The 25,267-nt window shown below is 41.9% G+C and overlaps 1 protein-coding gene across 1 annotated transcript in view; it reads left to right on the top strand.

Annotated features, from left to right (window-relative positions):
- The window catches only part of LOC123371835, a 53,240-nt gene that overhangs the window by 5,037 nt on the left and 22,936 nt on the right, over window positions 1-25,267 (top strand). The window contains exons 2-5 of the mRNA XM_045019696.1: window positions 6,251-6,429; window positions 22,024-22,088; window positions 23,186-23,296; window positions 23,924-24,025. Of these exons, the coding sequence (XP_044875631.1) occupies window positions 6,251-6,429; window positions 22,024-22,088; window positions 23,186-23,296; window positions 23,924-24,025 (457 nt within the window). The remainder of the gene's footprint in view (window positions 1-6,250; window positions 6,430-22,023; window positions 22,089-23,185; window positions 23,297-23,923; window positions 24,026-25,267) is intronic.

Genomic DNA, 25,267 nt, shown 5'->3' with positions numbered 1-25,267 from the left:
AAGTTGTCCTAGAAGTACTTATCACATACGGTATATACCACATTCCATTCTTTATGAATATTTTTAATCAATACCTACAGGAAAAGAAGATCCTTTTCCACCATTTAAAAACACAAATTCCACAGAAGAGAAAACCTCTCCCCACCCCCACAGGAAATTAACCTGCTGTGTTGTTCCTGCAAGATTATAAAGCCTTTCAGGTGCTGTAGCAACAGCAGTCCTAACAAAAATGAGTCATCAGCGAGTTTTTCCTTCTCACATTTCATTTCAGCCACATTGACATTTGAAAGGGAAAAAAATACACAGGGGGCTCTCAGAGAGTGACTGAGTACAGCATTTATATACATCCTTGTTCCAGGGGAGCTCCACAGGGCAGCATTTTATGTGCTGCAATCTTATTATAGGCAGGGCCCCATGTTATGGCATCTGATATAGAATCTACCCTTTGATGCAGAATTTTGCTACAGAATCTGTCTCCTCGCCAGCTGTGAAAAACCTACTGGTTCCTCCTTGAAAAATTCTTCAGTGCAGTTATGTGGTGTCAATACAAAAAAAATGTAGCATAGGTAAAGAATAAGGGAACAGTAAAATAAATTGATTTTAATATCCAGCTAACAGCAGATTACTAAGTAATTGCTACTAAATAAGATGTGTAAGAGCTGGGTGTTATTATTATTATTGAAAACTGTACTGATTGCATTATTCATTTTTGTAGTTAATGCATTCAAAACCATAAGCTGTTACAGAATTTCTATCCTGCCACAATGCAGTCCCACAGAATTTAGGTCCGGTTTGCTATCAAGTATACAAGGCCTTGCTTATAAAGGGAAACATCAGTGGATTGTCCAGTACAGCAAGTATAACCAGGGACAGATAACTCAGCGAAGTTCTAAGTATAGCATTTATAGGCAGAAATAGCACTGGGGAGCCCATTGGAGTTGAGTGGTGCATTTATTCAATTCCCTGGTGTTATATGGAACGTCTAGTGACTGTTTCAATCCAGCATTTACATATGAAGTTACTAGAACTGTCTGTCATGGATTCAATGTTAGCTTAAGTACAAGTCATCATGACTTTCCTTATGTGAAAACAGAATAAAGTCCATACCAGTAGTATATATAAAGTGAGTGCAAGCGAACAATATTTCCTTTACATTTAGGAACAAAGAATGTTGGCCATATTTACAGGGGAGACCCTGTCCTGGGAAGCAGTGACTCTGAAAAAGACTTGGGGGTCATGGTGGATAATCAGCTGAACACAAGCTCCCAATGCTTGTGGTCAAATGGGCCAATGTGATTCTTGGATGCATAAACAGGGGAATCTTGAATAGGAGTAGAGAGGTTATTTTACCGCTATATTTGGCACTGGTGCAACTGCTGCTGGAATACTGCATCATTCTGGTATCCAAGATATCATATCTGATATCTGTCCAAGAAGGATGTTGATAAATTGGTGAGGGTTCAGAGAAGAGCCATGAGAATGATTAAAAGATTGGTTAAACATGCCTTACGTTGATAGACTCAGGAGATCAATCTATTTAGGTCAACAAAGAAAAGATTAAGGGGTGACTTGATCACATTCAATAAGCATCTACACTGGAAACAAATATTTAATAATGGGCTCTTTGATCTAGCAGAGAAACATATAACAAGATCCAATGGCTGGAAGTTGAAGCTAGACAAATTCAGACTGGAAATAAGGCATACATTTTAACTGTGAGGCTAATTAAGCATTGGAAAACTTTAACATGGGTTGTGGTGGATTCTCCATCACGAGCATTTTTAATTCAAGATTGATGTATTTCTAAAAGAGTTTGTCTCATTCAAACAGGAATTATTTCAGGGAAGTTCTGCAGGAGGTCAGACTAGAAGATCAAAGTGGTCCTTTCTATTCTCTGAACTCTGAATACTCCACATTTATCCTCTCCTTTCTTTCAGTAAACCTGTACACCAGTTCTTGGTGAACTACAAAGAGATATGCTCTTGCTTTTTGTATCAGCAAGGAGTCATTGTTTAGTTTAAGTAATCTGTGAGGTCTCCTCCAAAAGGGAGTATGTTTGGGATTTTTTTCCTGACACATTTTTCTAGTTGTAGAGCAACACCTTCTCTCTTTTCTGGATGAGAGCGTAAGTCTCCTTTTCCTGGAATACTGTGCCTGGCATGTTTGGACCATCATATACTTTAAAAAGATATAATGAGCTACCAGCAAATTCCAATTTCCAGCTGGTGTTTCTAGTAGTGGGCCTTTCAAGTCAATCTATGAAAATTGGGGCATTTCTCCTAAAAGAGTTCTGGCGCTCCTTGCTGCTGTTTTCCTTTCTTGACAGATAATGCAGGAAAGTTCTCGATCCTTAACATCTTCACCCATGCCCAGATAAAAATCTGTTGGATACCTATCTCAGAGTTTTTCATACCCTGAGTGACCTGCTGCTTCATTATCATGCAAGCACTCCAGTGCAGTACGCTTGCTGGCAAGACAATTCTTTTATATTCATACACCAGCAAGTTGGTAGCTGGATCAATGGATAATTGTTTCTGAATTGCATTGAACATCTCCAGTCTGGGTTTCCTTCAGCAGAGCTGGTGGTGCACCAAACATAAATCAGGGTCTTGGACTACTCTTGCTAAATGTCATCATAAGACCAGGCTGAGTCTATTCTCACTGCCCTCAGTTAGAGCATCTACAACCATATTTTGCATTCCAGGTTTATAGTGAACTGTGAATATGTATTCACACAGTTTGTGAATCCATCTCCACAGGCCACTTTTTGGGCTGTACCTCATAGGGAGCTACTGCAGGACACTGTGGTTGGTTTGTGTACAAGGTGAATTCTGTATTTCATAAAGATGGATGATAGGACTTGAGGGCCTTCACAATAAACCAGATATTCCAGTCCTGTAGCTGAATACTTGGTTTCTCTCTCATTTAATTTGTGACTACCAAGCTCATCTAATTCGTTCAAGTGCAAATCCAACAACAATCTTTGAGGCATCACAGTATACCAGGAATGGTTGGGATGGGTCCAGGAATATAAGCACAGCAAGGTTTAGGTGTCCTTCCTTCAGTGACTCAAGAAGGGTTGGCATGGGGGGGTGGGAGGGTGGAAGGGAGTAATTGAGGAGGGGGTTGGGTATTCCTCTATACAGACAATGTTGCTCTTAGTCAGCTGGTTTAACAGCACTGGCCATGTTATGAAATCTGGTAAAAATCTCCTGTAGAATCTGCAGAGAGCTACAAAAAGTTGTGCCTTCTCTAGGTTTGTGGGCGCCTTCCAGTCCTTTATACCATTCAGTGTTTGGGGTTGACATCACTGACTACATGTCTCAGAAAGTTGATGCAGTTCTTTCCTGCAAGTTTAAACCCTGACTTCTAAAAAAGCTTTACAATCCTTTCCACTCCTACCAAATGCTCCTCCCGTGTTTTATGGAAACAAATGAAGTCATCTAAATAGATGAGGATTTATCTAGTTCTCAAAACTTTGTTTAGATTATTTACTACCCTCTAAAACATCCCTGGTGCTATCATGAGTCCAAAAGGCATTATGCAGAATTGAACTGTTCATAAGGTGTCACAAAGGCAGTTTTATCTTGGTCTTCAGTTGCCACTGTAATCTGATGGTATCCAGATACCAGATCAAAACAACTATAATATTTTGCTAATGGCATTTTATCCAAGGTGTCTGCTATCTGGAAAAGTGGGTGGTAGCTATCTTGACTTGTCTGTGAAGTATGTCTACTCTAGTCAAGAGATATCCCAGAAATCCCTGTTGTAATTTTTCACAGTTACAATTGGGGATGCCCAAGGTGATGGTGATTTCTCAGTCAGACCATCCTCCTGAATGCTATTTAGCTTTTCTTTCACTCTTCCCAGAAACACCAGGGGACTCTAATGTGGGGGCTGTATCACAGGAACACTCCTGGGCTTAATCACAATCGGATATTGCACCAAAACATATCTCCCAAGGTCTTCCTTATTCTTGGGGGACACACTAGCACATTGTAAGAACAGCTGTTATAATCAATTTCTTTCATTGCCTTTTACAGATGCTTCTGTTAGGTCAATTCCTAGCTTTTTTACTGACTGTCCTATAGAATCATAGAATCATAGAATCTCGGGGTTGGAAGGGACCTCAGGAGGTCATCTAGTCCAACCCACTGCTCAAAGCAGGACCAAACCCAACTAAATCATCCCAGCCAGGGCTTTGTCAAGCCTGACCTTAAAAGCCTCTAAGGAAGGAGATTCCACCACCTCCCTAGGTAACCCATTCCAGTTCTTCACCACCCTACTAGTGAAAAAGTTTTTCCTAATGTCCAACCTAAACCTCCCCCTCCTGCTTCATAGCTCTTGAGTTTTGCCCCATGAGAGGCTTTGAGACACCAGCTACATTGGACATTGTCCCTATGGTCTGATTTTTCACTAGCTGCTGCACCTCCTGGTCAGTCACATTAATTACTCTTACCCAAAATTCCCCCACTGGTTCCGTTTGAAATAGAACATTGATAGAAAGCAATCTAGACTGGATACTCATAGTATCAAACACTCCTACAGGTTCAATGCAGAAGTCTTCTATCCTGGGGGTATTATTGCACATTGACCTGGTTTCACCACAATTTTATTTGAAGACACCACAGGAGCAATTCATCTCTGTCATGCTGTAGACCTCCCAGGCCTCAAGAGTTGCTCCCTACAGTCCATACTTACCACATCCAGTCGGGATATCTGTATATTATTCAGGAAAAGTTTGTTCTATTAACTTTCCAGGAGTTCTTTTGATGCCTTCGGATGAAATCCACTCCTAATACAACAGCACTACAAATACTGGTCACCACAACAAAAGTCCATTTAATAAGCAGAGCCTCCAAGTTCACTAGGAGCTAAATTTCTCCTGTCATCTGCAGTGGCTGGCGATTTATACTTCAGGAGTTGAATTAGTAATTATTAATGTTCTTCCACTTCAGCACTGGATGTTCTCCAGGGATCAGATTTATTTTTTATCCTGGAGTCCAACAGCTTTGTGGTTTTCCAGCCGTCAATGTCTCCTGTCACATAGTAACAGGTATCTGGGCAGCTCTTCACATGAGCTATTGTATAAATTGCTGATGGTGGCCCTACTGTATCAGCAATTTCTAGTTTCTCTGATGAGGCTTCCCTCTTCTTCAGCAATTCTACACTGCCTGTAAATATCATCTGGTCTGGAACTCACTCAAGAAACAGTCTTGACATGGGACATCTGTGAATAGCTTGCACCTGGGCCTCCTCCAATTTTTCAGCCACTTCCCTAGCAATCATTTTTTTAATTGCTGCATCTGGTATAAATGAGTCACCTGGGGCTGGGAATTAACAAATGATGCCTTTAAGGAAACCCCAATTTCTGCTTCCACATTTGTAATACTGCATGTAAACTGGTTTATAGGTTTTTCTAGTGTGTTATCATGCTTCACCAGCAGTTTCTGAAGTTTTCCTGTTAAACCATTTATAAACTGACTTTTCACATTGAATTTGGTCATAGTTTGCCCCTGGGTATAGGGCCCACTCTACATTGCCAATTCCAGATTTGGTGCAGCAGGTTCTTCTTTACTTACACCATCAAACATCATGCTGCTTTCTCATCAGACCACTTATTTACAGAGAGCAACAGCTCAAAGTCTGTCAAATACTCAGACTCCAGTCTCATATGCATAAACAGTAAACTTCTACTCAGGCAAAAGTGCTTTTGCTATCTTGGATCCATAGCCACCAGTTGTAATCATTGCTTTTAGAAATCATGGGGAATTATTGAGACACTGCAGCGAGTACCAACTCATGCTTACACAAGCAATACTTAACTTCTTCCTAACACCCTCTCTAACTAACACAACAACATCATTTCAAAACAAGACAATAACTTAACACTACGATAAAGATACAGAAACATCTATTGGTGGAGACGCTGTCTGCACTGATCATTACAATATTTTACACAGCACTCTGATAATCCACGTTGGAGCCACCAGAATTTTACTTAAGAATGATGAGCAGGAGTTGGGCTAATGGTTCCACCTTGCAAGGTGTAAACAAGTAAGCACACATATTCATGACATGAATATTTAGCTCAATTTCTTTGGTTTTATTACTCTTCTGCCTTGTATAATTTATTCAGAAGCTGCTGAGAACCTACAGGAAGAAAGTACCACTGTTGCCTGCTGTCTAGCTGTAAGTGCAGATGTTTCAGCCAGTTTTATAAATAACACATCAATGTATGTTTTTGTAGGAAAACATGCTTGAAAAGCAGTAAGGAGTTTCCAGCCCGTTTTCACCCACAGAGACTCTGTCATGTTTTCTTTATCGCGCTGCTGCTAACTTCCCAGGTATTTCTGAGTCTCTTTGTTCTGAAATTGCATCAGGAGTTGGAGACAGTAAAGCAGAAGCAAGTTACAACACAGAAGGATGGTAAGAAAGGAAAATCATGCTATATTTTGGATTCACTTCAAATGAATGTTGTATCATTTTCTACTCAGAGTTTGAAGGGGGCTTCAAAGCAGGCTCCCATTGATTTCAGTGGGCACCATATCAAGCCCTGTGTGAACTTCAAACCCTACTGCTGTGTTATGAGGCAGGAGGCTCTTTTACTTTTACATTCTGGGCCAGTCTGATCCAATTTTCATTCATCCTTTAATCTGGGCTGTTCTTTCTCCCCTTTAAAACATGCACTACTCTTCTCTCCCCATGGGTGATCTGTAGCCAAGGCCTGTGTGCTCAAGAGCAGAGAACCTTCTCCAAGGTTGCAGGGCGGCTCTGTGCCAGTCCCATAGAATCTGTGCCACAGAGCAATGCAGTATGTATAAACCACCCAATAGGATAAGACATCTCTGCATAATATCATCCCCTAAGGGTGCCAAACAACCTGACTCTGGATTTACAACCTGATTCCTACCAGGCACAGCCATGTACTGCCAGCTAAACTGTAAGAGATTCAATGAACAGCTTCCAGATGACAAGTTTAGCACAGCTTCCACTGCTCTGGACCTAGTACTTCTCTCCCAGCTTCTGCCACAAGCATTCTACTATAAGACACAGCTAATATGTGGGACATACCTTTAGTGTATCCAAGAAGAAGCACTTTCTATAGGGGATTCTGCTGACTTAATTGGCAAAGTCCTCTGTAGTTTCTGGTCACTAGGTGTTAGAAACAAACCTGGCCTGTGGTTAAACTTTTAACAGGCGAATTGAGAGCACAGAAATGACATGGTAAGAAATAGAAAGTAGCATTCTGCAGCATTTATCATTCTGATTATTATTTTAAGACACAGGATAGAAGGTAGTAAGTGTTTCTCTGTGCATGTTTGTATATCTTTTGTTTAGTATCAGAGGGGTAGCCGTGTTAGTCTGGATCTGTAAAAGCAGCAAAGAATCCTGTGGCACCTTATAGACTAACAGACGTTTTGCAGCATGAGCTTTCGTGGGTGAATACCCACTTCTTCAGATGCAAGTGGTGGAAATTTCCAGGGGCAGGTTTATATATGCAAGCAAGAAGCAAGCTAGAGATAACGAGGTTAGTTCAATCAGGGAGGATGAGGCCCTGTTCTAGCAGTTGAGTGAAAACCAAGAGAGGAGAAACTGGTTCTGTAGTTGGCAAGCCATTCACAGTCTTTGTTTAATCCTGAGCTGATGGTGTCAAATTTGCAGATGAACTGGAGCTCAGCAGTTTCTCTTTGAAGCCTGGTCCTGAAGTTTTTTTGCTGCAGGACGGCCACCTTAAGATCTGCTATTGTGTGGCCAGGGAGGTTGAAGTGTTCTCCTACAGGTTTTTGTATATTGCCATTCCTAATATCTGATTTGTGTCCATTTATCCTTTTCCTTAGAGACTGTCCAGTTTGGCCGATGTACATAGCAGAGGGGCATTGCTGGCATATGATGGCATATATTACATTGGTGGACGTGCAGGTGAATGAACCGGTGATGGTGTGGCTGATCTGGTTAGGTCCTGTGATGGTGTCGCTGGTGTAGATATGTGGGCAGAGTTGGCATCGAGGTTTGTTGCATGGGTTGGTTCCTGAGCTAGAGTTACTATGGTGCAGGGTGCAGTTACTGGTGAGAATATGCTTCAGGTTGGCAGGTTGTCTGTGGGCGAGGACTGGCCTGCCACCCAAGGCCTGTGAAAGTGTGGGATCATTCTCCAGGATGGGTTGTAGATCCCTGATGATGCTCTGGAGGGGTTTTAGCTGGGGACTGTATATGATGGCCAGTGGAGTCCTGTTGGTTTCTTTCTTGGGTTTGTCTTGCAGTAGGAGGCTTCTGGGTACACGTCTGGCTCTGTTGATCTGTCTCCTTATTTCCTCGTGCAGGTACTGTAGTTTTGAGAATGCTTGGTGGAGATTTTGTAGGTGTTGGTCTCTGTCTGTGGGGTTAGAGCAGATGCGGTTGTACCTCAGTGCTTGGCTGTAGACAATGGATCTTGTGGTGTGCCCAGGATGGAAGCTGGAGGCATGAAGGTAGGCATAGCGGTCGGTAGGTTTTCGGTATAGGGTGGTGTTAATGTGACCATCAGTAATTTGCACCGTAGTGTCTCGGAAGTGGACCTCCCATGTAGATTGGTCCAGGCTGAGGTTGATGGTGGGGTGGAAGCTGTTGAAATCGTGGTGGAATTTTTCCAGAGTCTCCTTCCCATGGGTCCAGATGATGATGTCATCAATGTAGCGTAGGTAGAGAAGGGGCGTGAGTGGACGGGAGCTGAGGAAGCGTTGTTCCAGGTCAGCCATAAAAATATTGGCATATTGTGGGGCCATGCGGGTGCCCATAGCGGTGCCACTGATCTGGAGATATATATTGTCATCAAATTTGAAATCGTTGTGTCTGAGGATAAAGGCACAGAGCTCAGCAACCAGTTGTGCTGTGGCATCATCAGGGATACTGTTCCTGACAGCTTGTATTCCATCAGCGTGTGGGATGTTGGTGTAGAGAGCCTCTACATCCATGGTGGCCAGGATGGTGTTTTCTGGAAGGTCACCAATGCATTGTAGTTTCCTCAGGAAATCAGTGGTGTCACGGAGATAGCTGGGAGTGCTGGTGGCATAGGGTCTGAGTAGAGAGTCCACATATCCAGACAGTCCTTCAGTGAGAGTTCCAATGCCCGAGATGATGGGGCGTCCAGGATTTCCAGGTTTGTGGATTTTGGGCAGTAGATAGAATAGCCCTGGTCGGGGCTCTAAGGGTATGGTGATTTGTTCCGGTGTTAACGTAGGGAGTGTCCTGAGTAGATGGTTCAGTTTCTTAGTGTATTCCTCAGTGGGATCTGAGGGAAGTGGCCTGTATAATTTGGTGTTAGAGAGTTGTCTGGCGGCCTCCTTTTGGTAGTCAGACCTGTTCATGATGACAACAGCACCTCCTTTATCAGCCTCTTTGATTATAATGTCAGGATGGTTTCTGAGGCTGTGGATGGCATTGCGTTCTGCACGACTTAGGTTATGAGGCAAGCGATGTTGTTTTTCCACAATTTCTGCCTGTGCACGTCGGCGGAAACATTCAATGTATAGGTCCAGACTGTCATTTCGACCCTCAGGAGGAGTCCATGTGGAGTTCTTCTTCTTGTGCTGTTGGTGGGAGGATAACCACCTCTCTAGGTTTTCACTCAACTGCTAGAACAGGGCCTCATCCTCCCTGATTGAACTAACCTCGTTATCTCTAGCTTGCTTCTTGCTTGCATATATAAACCTGCCCCTGGAAATTTCCACCACTTGCATCTGAAGAAGTGGGTATTCACCCACGAAAGCTCATGCTGCAAAACGTCTGTTAGTCTATAAGGTGCCACAGGATTCTTTGCTGCTTTTATCTTTTGTTTGGTATTTCAAGTCCATAGCCAGTTCACATTACACACACGTGGCTCTGTACAGATAGAGCAGACAAGTACAAGAGTATCACACAGTCTTGTTTACAGTGGCGGCTCCAGGCACCAACACTCCAAATGTGTGTCTGGGGTGGCAAGCCATGGGGGGCACCCTGCCGGTCCCTGAGAGGGCAGCAGTGAGGCAGGCTTCGGCGGCTTGCCTGCGGGAGGTCCGCTGGTCCTGCAGATTCGGCCGCAATTCGATGGTGGGTACACCGAAGCCACGGGACCGGCAGACCTCCCGCAGGCAAGCAGCCGAATCCGTGGGACCGGGGACCTCCCACAGGCAAGCCGCCGAAGGCAGACTGCCTGCCGTGCTTGGGGTGGCAAAAAAGCTAGAGCCGCCTCTGCTCGTTTATAACATTTGAAGAAGCCAAATGCTGAGATAGAAGCTTGCATGGTAAATCAGGTATTCAGTTCTTAATACAAAAGAGCTCAACTTATTACCATCAAATTCTGGGATGCTAACACTATTCTACAACAGTTTAGCACCTCTTGTCAATGTGATATTTATCCAAGAATTTTGTCTTCAAGACTAGAGGTGTTATATTGCTCCCTTACATTTTTATCAGTGAGTTTATTTCCCCCTATTTGAGTAAATCTTGCTTTGCACTGGAGAAAAAACAACACTCCTTTATAAAATATTTAGCAATTCTTAAGGAAATAAATTAAACCCACAGGGTATTTTTGATAAATTTTATTGCTTGTACACACCTGCCATAATCAAAGCACAGTACAAACTTCAACTATAAAGCCTCACAGCACCTTTGTGTCATAAGTAAGAATCATGTTATCCACATTTTTCAGATAGGAAAGCTGAAATATCCAGTGACATATTTTTTGAACTAGAGATAGGAGGCCCATATGCAAAGAAAATATGTGAGAAAGCTACAGTATCTGTGAGAGCATTTATCACACTTAGAAATCAAAAAAATGCACACACAAACAATAATTTAAGCATCTAACTAAACATTTATATGGCTAATTGCAGTAAGTGCATTTCTGCATGCATAATTTGGGCCACTGCATTTTTAGAAGTTGGAAGAGAGAAATTAAATATCTTGCCCAAAGCCAAACAATGTGTCAATGGTGAAGCTGGGAGCTCCTGGCCATACAATATTTTGTCATGGGATCACTTTGCTTCTCAGGGATACATACTAGAAATAATGCATCTTTTTACTATAAAGGTCATATAGTTGAGAAATACCTTATTGCTTTGTACACTCTGATCTAAGCAAAAATACATTTCATAGAATTTGTAGCTATAATTTTCTGATGAATTAACAGAATACCTCTCAGAGCAGTACAATGTAATGTGCTTAGCATCTGAGACACCAGCTTGTTATTAGGTACTGAAAATTAGTGGGATTAGGCACTTCACCCCCCTATTTTATCAGTTTCTCTGGGAGATGGGAGCTATTTTTATTTTCTATTTCATTTGACCCCTCTCTTATACATTTATTATTTTAGTTGCTGGTATGAAGTAAACACAATTTTTATGACGTTATTAAACTCAATCTATGTTGTTGCTATTGGACTAAGTTTTATAGAAAATCTACAAAATGTCATAAATTGCTCCTTGGAAGTTCAACTCTTTTAGCTGATGAAAATGTGAACACTACTTTTACTGCAAGGATAGAAACAAACAGCTGATTTAGCTGCATAATCGAAATATTCTTTCCAATCAAGATGCAATCTATACAGTACATCCAGCCATGCTGGCTGAGAGCATTAATTAGATGTTTCCAGTATTTATTATAGGCAGAGCTGGTAGAGCTTCCTGCATGTAAGGCTGCCCAGCACAGCACTTCCCATTCCAAAACCCTGTTTGCAGTTGCTGATAATTTTGCCAAACCGTAATCATTCAGACTGAAATTCTCCATACTGGGTGTTTGTCACAGACTGAATTTTTGGGGAGTTTGAGCAAAAATGGATCAGCCAAGAATGAAATTAGAGAAATATGAGTTTTGCCTACCGTAAAAAAAATCTTAAAACTGAAAGGATGGTCCTCATGAGTAAGGCAGTTGAATGCTGTCCTGGAGAGTTGGATTCTGTCTCTGTTCAGAATTACTATGTGATGCTGGGCAAGTCACCTAAATCAAACTTCTCACAGGTGGCCACTAACTGTGTGCTCCTCATTTTCTGGGTACCCTACCTGAGATCCTGGGCTCCAATTTGAAGAAGAGCTGAGCACTCACAGCTGCAACTGAAGCCATTGGGAACTGTAAAGTCAGACCCAACTCATCTCAGATCAGGCCCCTCAAATGGGTCAACACTTTTTACCTTCATGTCTCTGTGCCTCAGTTCCCCATCTGTAACAATACCACCACCTCATCTCAAAACTGTGTCATGAAAACAAAACAATTAATGTTTGTGAAGTACTCAGACACTATAGCGATGAGTACCATAGAAAGCCTATGAGGAAATAAATAAATGTGTCTTCAGAGGATGGTTGGATGGTGAACTGGGATCACACATGGAACAATGAGGAAAAAAAAATATTGAGTAGCTTCTCTTTCAATAAGCACTGTCCATCCTGGGCATAGACTGAGGGAGGGGTCCTGTGGAAAAAATAGTATGTGGTCATGTAATTAAAGACTGGACTAGAATGCACACATGCTGCTTATCTGAACTAACATTGCACAGGCAAGCTTAAATCTGGCATTTCTTAACTTCTGAGTGTTGGACTTTGCAACCTGGACGTTCTTTTAGCGTAGATGTTTATGTATAATTTATATACCACTCAGGGCCGGATTAACCTTCTGTGGGCCGGCGCCAAACATATTTATGGGCCCCTGTGTGGGCAATGGAGCATGGCGCGGAAAGTCAGTCCCCGGAGCGAGGGGCCAGCCAGGGGCATGGCATTGCAGGGGCGGCCTTGCTCCACTCAATGCGAGGGCACTATTTACAAACTGGCAGTTGCCAGATGCACAGTGGCCTCTTCCCCTCAGGGTGGGCCTATGCCACACTACAGAGCCCCCCACCACCCACCACCCCCTGACTCCCTATGACCAGAGCCCACCCGGACTCACTATGCCCAGCACCCACCCAGACCCACCCACAAATGCACAGTGCTCTGCCCACCACCCCACCACAACTGTCCAGCACCACCTACAGATCCCCCACTCTGTAGTACCCCAACACACACAGATCCTCCCCCCTCTCAGAGCCCAGAACTCCCACATTCTCCCCACAGACCCACTCCCCACGCCCTGCCTCCCGGCCACAGTCACCGGCCCTGCTGGGAGGTAACTGTGTCTGCCAGGCTGAGCCAGCAGCATAGCCAGGCCTGGTCCTGGGGCCGGGAATCGCTCCAGCCCCTCGGGAGTGGCACAATCAGCCAGGCCAGGACCTGCCCCGGCTGGGGTCCCTCAAGACGCACTTGCCAGAGGTGCACTGGGGTCCAGCCAGGAGGCTGAGAGGAGCCTGGGGTGGGACGAGGGGAAAGGAGCCCTCAGCCAGCCGGCGGACAGGCCAAGAGGAGCAAGTGGTGAGTGGGGATAGCCAGTGGGCTGGTGGGTTCTCGAGGCGCAGTGCAAGCAGAGCAGGCCAAGGCCCCTTCTGAGCATGGGCCCAGCTCCATGGAGCCACTGCAGCCATTGTAAACCTGGCACTGATACCACTACATTCAGTCCCTTGCACATTAATTATCAGCATGTACTTAGCTCCAAAAGTATGCTTCATGCTTTACAGAAAGACCTTTGTTTTTCCAAGATTCAAGTGCAGCTGTATTTTCAGCACCTTCTCTTGTTATAAGTGGCCTATAATTTTGTGGCCTCATCCTAGCCCTTAATCCACATTTCCAAACCACTACACAGGTTGGCATAATTCTGCATAATTAGCAGGATTCTCTGTCGAGGAAAGTCCAGGAATAGACAGAATAGGCAATGCAAGCCAGGATTAAGGTGAATTATCAGAGCTGTGCTGGGAAACTTCACATCCCCCACTTTGCTTATCTCCAGCACTGACTCTGTTCCCTCACTTACACCATGCTAAATGAATCCACAGATTTAAAATAATAACAAACAGCCCCAGACTTTCAGTTTGCCCTTGTAAATAATGCTGATAAATGTGAAGTGTATATTATTATTAGGTGTCTGACACATTTCCAATTACACCAGAAGGTGCTAAATAGTCACTGATTCTTTGGCACCTTCAAATTCATTTAGAAGAGACTGATAATTTGTAAGCAAATGCAAAATAATAAACTAGCACCTACTGGATGAAGAACCAAAGGCCTTAATAAATCAAGTTCCTCTAGGCCAGTAACACTTAAGGCAATGTATGCTGAATAATAAGAACCACCAAAAAAACCTCAGATGATGAAAACTGTTTTGGTGTCAGTGCCAATGACAAAGCCAAGGGTTCTTGTGAATATTTGGAGTAGCAACTTAATGTTCCAACACCATGAGCATCAGAAAAACACCTGTGGTGTCTGTCTCCTAAGCCACAAAGCACCTCATTAATATTATTATAGCACTCCCTAAATGCCCCAATCAAGTTTGAAGCCTCCATAGCATATATATCTGCCAGCTCAGGTGGCCACATGGTCTGTTCTGGGGTCTATTCCAGCTCAGTAATCTGTTTCCGCTCCCTCTGCTATGAGGATCTCCTCCGATTGCAGCCTTGTCTTCTCGTTCCTTGGTCTTAAACTAAGATCATTCTACCTCAAAAGCCAAACAAGCACGATGGTGGATTCTGTATTCGGGGGAATTCTGAGTACCTGGTCAAACTCCTCATGGTAGGGACAGGTAGATGGGGAATTGTGAGGTTTGCTGTTAGCATTCTTTGCCTTTTGGTGGGTGCCCTTGAGGGTTTTAATTCTCCCCTGACACTAAATAGCCATTTGCACAATCACCAGCCTCTTGGAGATGCTCTCGTACAGATGCTGGTTTCAGGTACATCTCCTAAAATCATGCTCTTTGCTGTACTCACAGCAGACAGCAACCAGTACCCTAGTGAAATCCTCTGGCCAGCTAGAATACACTACGTGCAGGATCTCCTGGACAGCAACTTCTCATGTTGTTCAGATGAATTAAGCTGAGCAAAAATGGAGCAGGCTGTACAAAAATGAGGGGTTTAAAATGCCAACCCAGTGTATATAACCAGCAGATGGCTTCTGGCACAAAGGAGAAGAATGGGAAGTGTGTAGGTAGAATGGCTGGGAAATACAGCCTCAGAAATTATATGATGGCTTTGGAGGACTATCAAAATCTGAGCTCCATATCCTGGGTTTTAGCTGCATCCTTCTAACAGAAAAACCTGGGCTCTAACCTATACCCTCAGCCTGGCAAGCAAGCTTAGGTGCAAAGCACATGTAAACCCAGATTTACGGGGGCTGTGTGCGGATGATAGGTGAGTTTAGGCTAACACACAGGCAAAAGCTCTATAGGGCAGACATACCCAAAGTAAGAGACAGTTCCTGTCCTGAAGAGTTTTCAGGCTAAATATCCCCCCTCCTACAGTGCAGCAGTCCCTGCTTTGGCTGCTTTTGCAGCTATTCCTGCCTGCTGGAGCTTCTGCCTTGTTCCATCTATAATACCCTTAATAGAAAGTGTCACCAAATGGCTAAGAGCTATGCTATAGCCCTGTGCTTGCACTGAACACACCCCTTGAAGTCAGTAGGTATGTCTATACTCCAGCTAAGTGCAAGCCTCCCGCCTTGAGTAGACAGACTGGTGCGAACAGGGCCAGAGCTAGCATGCTAAAAATAGCAGTGTGGACATTGTGGCTGGGGCTGCAGCTCAGGATCTCAGACCCACCTGACTCCCTAGGCTTGAGGCTCTGTAAGGGCGCTAAGGGTAGAATGGCTGGGGGACTGAGCCATTCTCATTAAAGGACTGAGACCTTAGAATTAAGGTCAGTTATCTGGGGGAAATGCAACAGCTAACTTTAAGCAGGGATAAAACTCCCCTGTCCTTTAAATTTTTATGCCCTTTAAAATTCTCCCCAACTTTGAAAGCCATAAAATCTGGAACCTATTTAATGATGTAGCAGGTCTGGTTGATAAGATACTAAATTGGTGAATTACAAGATTGTTGATGAATCCTAACACACATCCTGTGGACCACAAATGTATCTAAGTGCTCATTATTAACAAATAAAACAAGAAAATCTTGCTGTGTAATTGTTGCAATGGCATTTTGAGTTATTACTGTGGAACCACTCTTTTGAAAAAGAAACATAACTCTTGACAGTTTATGGGAATATTTTCTTCTGGATTTATTTGCATGGGGAGTTCCACATTACTGTGTTAAAAATGAAATGTTGATTATTTTTACAGTGATATTACACTTGAAAATTCCTAATGTTCTTAGGTAGTTCAATTCAAAAGTGATCCTTGAGTTTAACACTGGATCTCTACAAGATTGTGCATGTGGAAAAAAATATTTCTAGAGTTTACTAGAGTAATGGGGATGGCAACCCATAATAAAAAGGGCTATAATTCATTCATATCATCATAATCTTATAAGACCCCTATAATTCTGTAGTCTCTGCCACTTAAACAGGCACATAGAGTCCAGTGTATAAGGACATGAGACTGGCAATCAAGAGACCTGGGGTCTAATTCTTATCTCTGCCACTGACTCATTGTGTGACCTTGTGTATCTCTCTGTACCTCAGTTTTCCTATCTGTAAAATTAATTCCCTCCTTTGTAAAGTGCTTTGAGATCTTCAGGTGAAAAGATTTGCATAAGAGGTAATTATGCATAGAAACTTTATAATTTTATTATTATAAACAACTGATGTGGAAGTGCCATATATACACACAGTAATAAATCCAAGGGATCTGAAGAGGAAAACATCCACTCTTCTTGGACATTAATCTTTTCTCGAAGTCTGACCAAGTGGCATATTTTATGTGGGGAGGTGAGAAATACAATAGCTCTGTCTCAAAAGGAGTACTACAGACAAAAAAAGAAAAGGAGATTCTTATGTAAACGGCCATGGTTTATATGTGGCTGATTAATATAAAAACACCCTCAATAATAGATTCTGAAAAAACACATTATCTGGGATTCTGTCTGATGTGTCATATCTTGGCCCATTACAGTCATTAAGGATGTAAGAATTTTAATACCTTTGCTGTTTGAGTGCTACAAGTTTAGTTGTTATTTTTCATTCTGTACAGTGCCATCTTGTGGCTGAATAAATTTATCTTGTGTTTCAGAATAAGTGCGGTGATCATTAAGACCGATATTTTTAAATGTGGGTGCCTAAAGTCATGCACGTAACTTCATATTTAAGCACCTAAATCAAAGTGACTTGGTTTTCCAAGATACTGAGCACTCACAGCTTCCAATGAAGTCAATGAGAATTATAAAGTCTCCACACACTTGAAAATGGGACATTTTTATTTAAGTGCTTACCTTTAGGTACCTACGCTTGAAAATGTTGGCCTATGGGGCATGCTAGGAGCACTGACCATGTAGCATGAAGATACAGTGTGTGACTGGGAGATGTAATGAAGAGTTTTATCAGCAATCTTTCTCTCCTTCCAGTTTGTGCAACATCTGTGCTCGCACATTCCCTAAGTTATCAGCACACAATATCATCAAAAATACAGTTTTCCAGACGGAAGGCCTGGCTCTGTGGTGTGCTAACTACACCATGCGCTGCCCAACAGTTGACTCCAAGTGAAGAGAAATGTCAGGATCAGGATACTTGTTGATGACAGTTCAGCAAGAAGCTGATGGCTCCCTACCCCACCCCTCATCAGCTCCTATAGAGTTGAGTGGCTGTTTGGTGAGCAAAGGAGTCAGTATCATAAAGAAAAAAATGGTGGTGCAGCATTAAGGCATAGATAAAAAGTTAGGCTTTACCTGTTCTAATATGCTGACTTATAACAAAGCTCCATAGACATAAACCTAGATCCCCTGCCTGTACCCAATGTGCTGTAATTGCCGATGACTGTCAGGAGATCATTTTAATTGACAATCAGATTGTGCAAGGTCACTCTGGGGCTTCTCTTGGGAACTATCCAAAAGCCTTTCAGGAAGTCACTGAGCTAAGAAATCTACCTGCACTCAGATCACTGTCAGGGACAGAACACTCATCAATGTATTCCTGGTAATGTCAGACTATACCAAGTTACTTGGTAATATCATAATATGTTAAAGTCACTGGGCCTGACCCTAAGCTTATTTACTCAAGTCTCACCCTGATATAATGGCATTGTCTTCTTTAGAGCTACTTTCGATTTACACTGACAAGTGAAATCAGAATTGGGCTCATAGTATCATTTTGGTGTAAAATTCCAACCACTTGCATGCCAACAAATAAAGAATGAACTCTGTATTCCTATGAAATGGCTTTAAAACAAGAAAAACGACTTAGTACTAATACAAATGGAGCCAGATCTCCCATTGTCTTGTACTGCATGTGCCTAATGTGTGTGAAACCTACTAAATCAGAGTGGCAATGATTGATACCTATTTTGCATTGATGTAAATAACTGTCCGAGGTGAAGAGCAACAGAAAATCTGAACCCTGGAGTTCACAATCACCACTTTTTTCTCTGAATACTCAAAATTAAAATTTTAAATAGATAGCTTCCCTTATGTTATAAGCTGTCATAAAGACAGTTAGGTTGTATTGACTAGAAGACTTGTCAACTGACAGGGAGATATCCTGCTTTCACTTTTTATATACTAATATGCCCTACTAGTTAGAGGGTTTTCCTATTTAGAGGCTGCCCACTAGTCTCATTGTATAATGGCTCATAGAGAGATATGATGAACCTTCCACCCAATTTAGTTTTTTCTATGTACCCATATGTGTCAAGACTTGTCAAACATGATAGCCCTAATGCTGCTCTTGCTGACAGCAGTGTAAGTCCAATGGACCTGATTCTGCCCCCTCAAAATACAAGTAACTGCTATTGACATCAGGCTCATTGACTTAAATGGAGTTACTTCTAATTTACACCAATGCAAGAGCATAATCAAGCCTGTTATCTTTCTTCTACAATGATTAGTTAAAAGAAAAACAGAGGACAGAATTCCTATGCTCTTTTCCATCTTGAACTCCATCTGATCACCTTACAGGGCCAAGGACACAGGGAGCAGCAACTAAATGCTTAAACTGGTCAAATGCAAATTCTGAATAATCTATGTGAAGTTGTCATGAGTTTCCAGAAAACCTGTAAACATTGTGTGACACCTCCCCCACCCCGCCCTTTGCCTGCAATATGTGTAGTTTATAGGTTCACCCTCTGTAAACATATTCATTCTGCTTTCTTCAGCTACAGCACAATTTTAGTCTGCCAGTGAAGTTAGCCATTTGGAAATGCATTGGTGTGGGGTGAAGTGTGGTGGGGGTTGCATAATCCTTCTGCATCATCACAAGACTCAAAATAGTACCAGCCTTCAGACCGTAGCCACAGTGAACAGGCCCAGCAGTCCTTCTCTACTAAAGCCTGCTTTCCGAGAGTCTCATTGTGGTTAATTGTTCACTGACTATGACCAAGCAGAAATTCAAGATGGACTCTTAGAACAAAGTCAGCTTTGTGGCTCTTGTCAACAGAGCTTTATTACTGTTTTGATCCTGATGACTCTAGATAAAAGGAGAGAGCCTAGTAAATCACATAATGGATGTAATTTAGGAAGCGATCTGCAAAATCGCCATGAGCAAGGGATAGGGCTATTATTTCTTCTTTCCTTTTTTTGCCTTTCTGAATTATTAGTTTCACATCCCTTGCAACTCTCTGTATTAATTCCCATCAGTGGAACCGCCACCTACAGAGCGGATAAAAGGGTCGAAGGAAAATCCACCATTCCCTCTGTTCCTGCTGTGGCTCACAGTGGTTATGAGTTCATACATTTGTCTTTCAGACTTCATAAAAATCTTTCTCTGCACTTCATGGGAGCAAATTAGCAGAGGCTGAGCATGTATTTAATACTCTTTTAAAAGAAAAAGAAAAGCTCCACTGAAATGAGATGACTTAATTGAAAAGGGGAGAATTTTTCCTTTAATTTGAAAAGAATAATGAGCTTTTGTGAGATAATTGGGTTTGTTCCAGTTTGTTATCTTATTGTGCCCATTCACCTTTATACTTTTGCCAGGTGATTTTGTCTTACCAAATCTTGTTGCTCTTACTTCTTAAATAAGCAAAATTCCCCTTGAAGTCAGGGGAGGTTTATCTTGAAGAGCCACAGAATAAACACTGCAGAGTTTGGTCATCTTTACAAAGTCACTTTTTTTTAAATGCTAATTTGTATATTTTTTCTCCATTTTCCAAATTAGGCTTCTGGTTCTGGAAAGTAGTTATGTACCTGCTTAACTTAAAGCAAGTGGGCGCTTTATGTCAATAGGAACACTCATGTGCTTAACATTATGCACATGTTTAACTTCCTTTGTGAATTTGGGCCTAATATGAAATATCAAGACTATTTTGCAAACAAGAACTGTACTCTCCACATGTATTTTCTGTTATATATTCCTCCCATCCCTGGCATGTATCAGTACAGCATGGAATTGCAATATCTGGCAGGTTAAATTCACATTAAAGAAAGTGTTGTCTATCCTTTCCTTTCAGTGCCATCAGAACACTACACAATTTCTGGTGCACAAGTGTTAAAAACAAAGGACACACCGCTATACAGTCTTCCTCTTAATAGAAGAGAATGTGTTAGAGCATTAGCAGTACATATGATTTACACAGTAGGTGGTTTCATGGGGACAATGTTAAGGAGGTTTATAGCACACCCACAAACATATATAGAATGACCCAGGACACACCATTTGGATATGGATCCAAATTTTATGCATGCTGTTCAGTGGTTTAGGATCCGATCCATACCTCCCACACCTGATACTTTTAAATCTAAGTACTCCCCTTAAAGAGAGAGTTTTTTCCAGAGGAAGTCTCTGCCAGTACTGAAATGAACTATGTTTTGGTGCCTCTGCCTGATATTTAAAACATTGCAGATGATAAGCATGTTTACAGTTCACCCCATTAGTCATGTATTAACATATAGGGACAAATTCACCTAGACTTCAATTTGGAAAAACACTTAAGAATGTGCTTAACTTCAAGTATGTGCTTAAATTTCAATGAGATTTAAAAGTCAATGGGTTTAAAAAATTAAAGTTAGAGATATACTAACTTTAGACATATGCCTAAGTACCTCACGGAATCAGGGTCTTAAATACTACAGTGATTGATATGTTAGTAATAAGTAGGTAGAAGGATAAATAGTAGTTGTTTCCTGCCAGACCACTCAGATGCTGATAGACATTCCCTAAACCAATGGAGACCCTTCAAGCATGTGATAGGGGAACATGCAGTATTCTCTCTCATAGTTATGTGCTGCTATTAGGGTCTGTCCACCTGTTTGTCTTGTTTTTCCTCTCTCCATCTCTGTTAGCCCACAGGAATGCACAGACCTATTTTAGCACTGAGGAATGCTGAAATCTGATTGGAAGAAAAGTTATCCCACGCATCATTTGTGCTGTTGTTCATTGGTGAAGTTAGTGCTCATGAAAGTGTGAGTTGAATAGCACTGTTCTGAGCTAGGTATAATGTTGTGCAAGGCCTGCACGACTTTCTCTGCATGTTTCTGTCGATGCACCTCAGTACGATCAGTTATTTGTATCCTATGCAGTTTTTTGCATACCTGTGATTTTTTGTTTGTTTGTTTTAAATCAGCCACAAGCTATAGGGTCCTCTCACACCCTCAGTTCCAGTTTATCTGACTTCAGCTTCTGCTGTGTCTAATTATTTCCGGTGGGATCACTGATGATCATCATTCAATGGAATGTGCAGCAAAGGCTATTTTAAAGTATTGTGGGAATTAAATTACTTTGGTTGGCAAAAGTTTCTGATGTGCTGGATTTTCAGTTTATTCAAGGAGAAATTTCCATATGACTGAAAGTAAAATAGATATAGTCTCTGTTACACATATGCACATGAAATTGTAAAAGCACCCTTCTTTAGATGTGAACACTTAGAACATATTAAGCTGCTCTCTCTGGCTTATCTCATATTGTTCTAGCTATAGATAAACATTAAAAGCCTTAAATAATTCCACGTTTATATGCATCTTGTATGGCTTTGAGAAAACATTTCTAGCTCATGCAGCATCCAATTTTATGAAAATTATTTGAAACATACTGTTTTCCTTTCTTAAATAAAATATCCACTCTAAATGACATTTCAGCTGAGCAGAAGGATGTGGAAACAAACAGCAGAGGAGAATCCAAACAAAAAGACTTGAGCCAGAAGGTAAAGATGAATTCATGGTTTTCCATACTAGATTTCTACTGGGGAATAGTTGGTTGCACAGAAGACATAATAGATGGGTGGGAAGTGTGAATGTACTTAATTAATGTAAAGGGCTTGAATCACTATGCTGGTAAAAACAACCTTCAAAAAGATCTTGGGTCTCACATAAATCAGGGTACATCAAATGAGTAAAGTCAATACAGCTGCCTCTGATGAATGGAGAATAAGGCCTTGCTGTAATTGCATTGGTGATTAAAACATATTTTGAAGATATTTTCAAGGGATAGCATATAGTACTTGGCTTCCTTTATTCTTACTGTTGGTTCTACTTTCCATTGTTTCTTAGAAGCTTGCAGATTAAGGGCTTAATTGTATCTATAGTCACAGGCCAGTCTTAGGGCAGTTTAGAGTCAGGAAGCCCTAAGGGAAGCACTAGTGGGCATTCGGAGTGATAGGTATGCAGAGGCAACGCTCTCCTGCTATACCCTTCACAGGGTGCAGCCTTGAGTGGGTGCCTGTCTCTACAAGCCAGTGCAAAGATGTTGGAGATCCATTTCCCTGCCTCCTCTCTGCCATCTTTGGAGCTTTGTGTACTCCTAGGAGCATCAGGAGCATCCCCTGGATTCATCTGAATTAAATTTACCTTCAGGGAGGGTAAACAAAAAGGGCTCTGTTTTTCTTAGTGATACACAGGGCATTGTTCATGAAATTCTTTTAATCATTAATGGAAGCTACTCGACTGTGTAAATTCTGTGAGTCTATGGGAAAACAGACCATCGCACATACACATCCCCTCTGCCAAAGAGAGTTGAACACAGAACTCTCTGAACATCAGAATAGGAGCTCCTGCATGCTCTGCAAAACTGTGAAAACATCCCCATGATAATCTCTGCTTCCACTGAGAAGGCCTCCATGTAATCTTAGAATCTGTGACCCTGTCTAGGGCTGGCATTGTGCAACAACTTCTACGTTGATGAATCCATCTCTATAGTTGAGAAAAGCACAACTGCCTCATTGAGAGGGACATCAGAGCTGTTTGCCAGCTTTGATGTTTCATAACAGGGAAATAATGTCTGGTAAATGTTGTTGTCGATTAGGTTGATGAATTGAAACCATCACCATCCACTCCCAAAACCAAAGACCCCAGAAGTGATGTTTCCATTGAGGACACTGTCTCCCTGAGACAAAGAGTTGATGTGTTAGAAATGGTAAGTGGCTCCAGAGGTTAGCTGGCTCCAGAGGTTAGCTCCAGAGGTTACAGTCCTCTCAAGGGACTGCAATTTTGATCCCCAGGAAATCTAGTCTTCATTGAATTATTCCTCAAAGTAGGCTTCAGGATACAGAGGCACCAAGCAACAGGAGCGCTCTTTCTTGAAAAGAGATTTAAAAATTAAGGGCTAGTTTGAGACCTCATTTCTAGCTTTATAGAAGGAGCAGGAACAGCCCTGGGGAGGAATTGTAAATCAGGGAGTTACAGTTCTTTTTCTTGTTCCGCCTTCCTGCAGAGAGAAAGTTCCATACTGCAGCCATTCATTTCCTGCTTTTCTGACCAGTATTTTAGGGGAGGAGAATAGATCCAAGGGCATGGGGAGATCACAAACCTTATGGAGCTTTCTCTCTCCTCTGTTTCCACAGTACTGATCCAGGCAGGTTGTGCACTAGGGCAGAGTCTGGGGTATATGTCTTTATATTCCAGCATAGCTACCTAAGAGCGAATGATAGTCTCACAGTCGGTGTTTGTTGACTGTAGTGAACTGATGATGGAAATTACATCAGGAGATTTCCATAATTGTGAGCAATGTTGCTGATTTTTTTTTCCTTTTTCATGATTTTAGGGTATGAAATCCATAGAGATGATTGTTTCCCAAAAACCTGAAGAAATGAAATTAATGTTGGCTCAGCACAACAGTGAAAATAGCTCTGAGGAAGAAATCCAGGTATTTCTTTGCATCCATACAGATTCCTTCATTAGGGGAATTGGGATTTCAACAAACTGAATGATGTAGGTTAATCCTAAACAGGCACATAGCTCCTACAGGATCTTTGGCTTCTCAAGCTTTATATGGCCTATTATTTACCTATCATTTATTCTCACAGCAAGAATCTTGACAAAAAGTGCTAGTCAATAGCTTCTCATTAATGGTATTAATGAGATGTCTGGTTACATTTAGAAAAATTAACAAATACATCATACAAAGTGCAGAGTGTAGGAAAATAAACCCCACCTGGGAACTGATTCTTCTCTGCCTTGTACCCTATAGAGTCATTTATACCTATGCTGAATGAGCCAGGCCCTGGACCTCACTCCATGTTTTCTGTGTCATTCCAATAGGATAATGGACCATAACATTGGCCTAAAAGGCTAATTGTGGAGTCTCCTGGCATGAGGAAAACTACGAGTGGTGTAGCTTGTTCCCTTAGACCCCTACCTTATTGACAGTTCAGGCCAGAGTGCTGCTTCTTGGGATCCATTGTTAACCAGTGTAATTTTGAGCCAGTTCAAGACTGCTCAAGGTATGCAGGGGACCAAATTGGCCCCCAAGATCAGGGAACTACAGATATAGTATAAAACTCTTTAGTTGCCATCTCCTTACAATTCTGAATCACATTCAACTCGCCAGGCTTCAGAATTGGGGCCAGTGAGTGGAGGACACTATTATAGTAACATCCCTGGTACATGATGTCTTGATGATGTTCCATTTGTTTGGATGTGCTTTGTTACTGATGCCAAGGCACAAGTAGGCTCTGGCAGCAGACTGGTGACCTTCCTTGGATATTAGATTACAGCTTTGTTTATATAAAATGAAAGATGCCTTTGGGTTGCCAGCCTGTATAGTACCTTGTGGAACAAAGAGCAGGTCTCTCCCCAGCTCACTGCTCTTTAGGGCTGGAGTTGGGTGAATTATTTGTAATAAATAATTTATTTAACTTATTTAGCCCTTTTTCTGTTTGTAAATTATCTGCAAATAGACTTGGATTTTTATGAATTTCTTCGTTACTCTGAATTATTCAATGACTAGTTTAATAATTATTCCTCAAAGTGGGCTTCAGGATCCAGAGACCCCAAGCAACAGGAGTGCTCTTTCTTGAAAACAGATTAACAGATTTAGGGCTAGTTTGAGACCTAATTTCTAGCCTTATAAAGGGGCAGGAGCAGCCCTGAGAAGAAATTGTGACTC

The sequence above is a fragment of the Mauremys mutica genome, chromosome 5, assembly GCF_020497125.1.
Source record: "Mauremys mutica isolate MM-2020 ecotype Southern chromosome 5, ASM2049712v1, whole genome shotgun sequence".
Lineage (NCBI taxonomy): Eukaryota > Metazoa > Chordata > Testudines > Geoemydidae > Mauremys > Mauremys mutica.
Note: the sequence above shows the minus strand (reverse complement) of the source record. Positions and strands in the feature narration are given on the sequence as shown.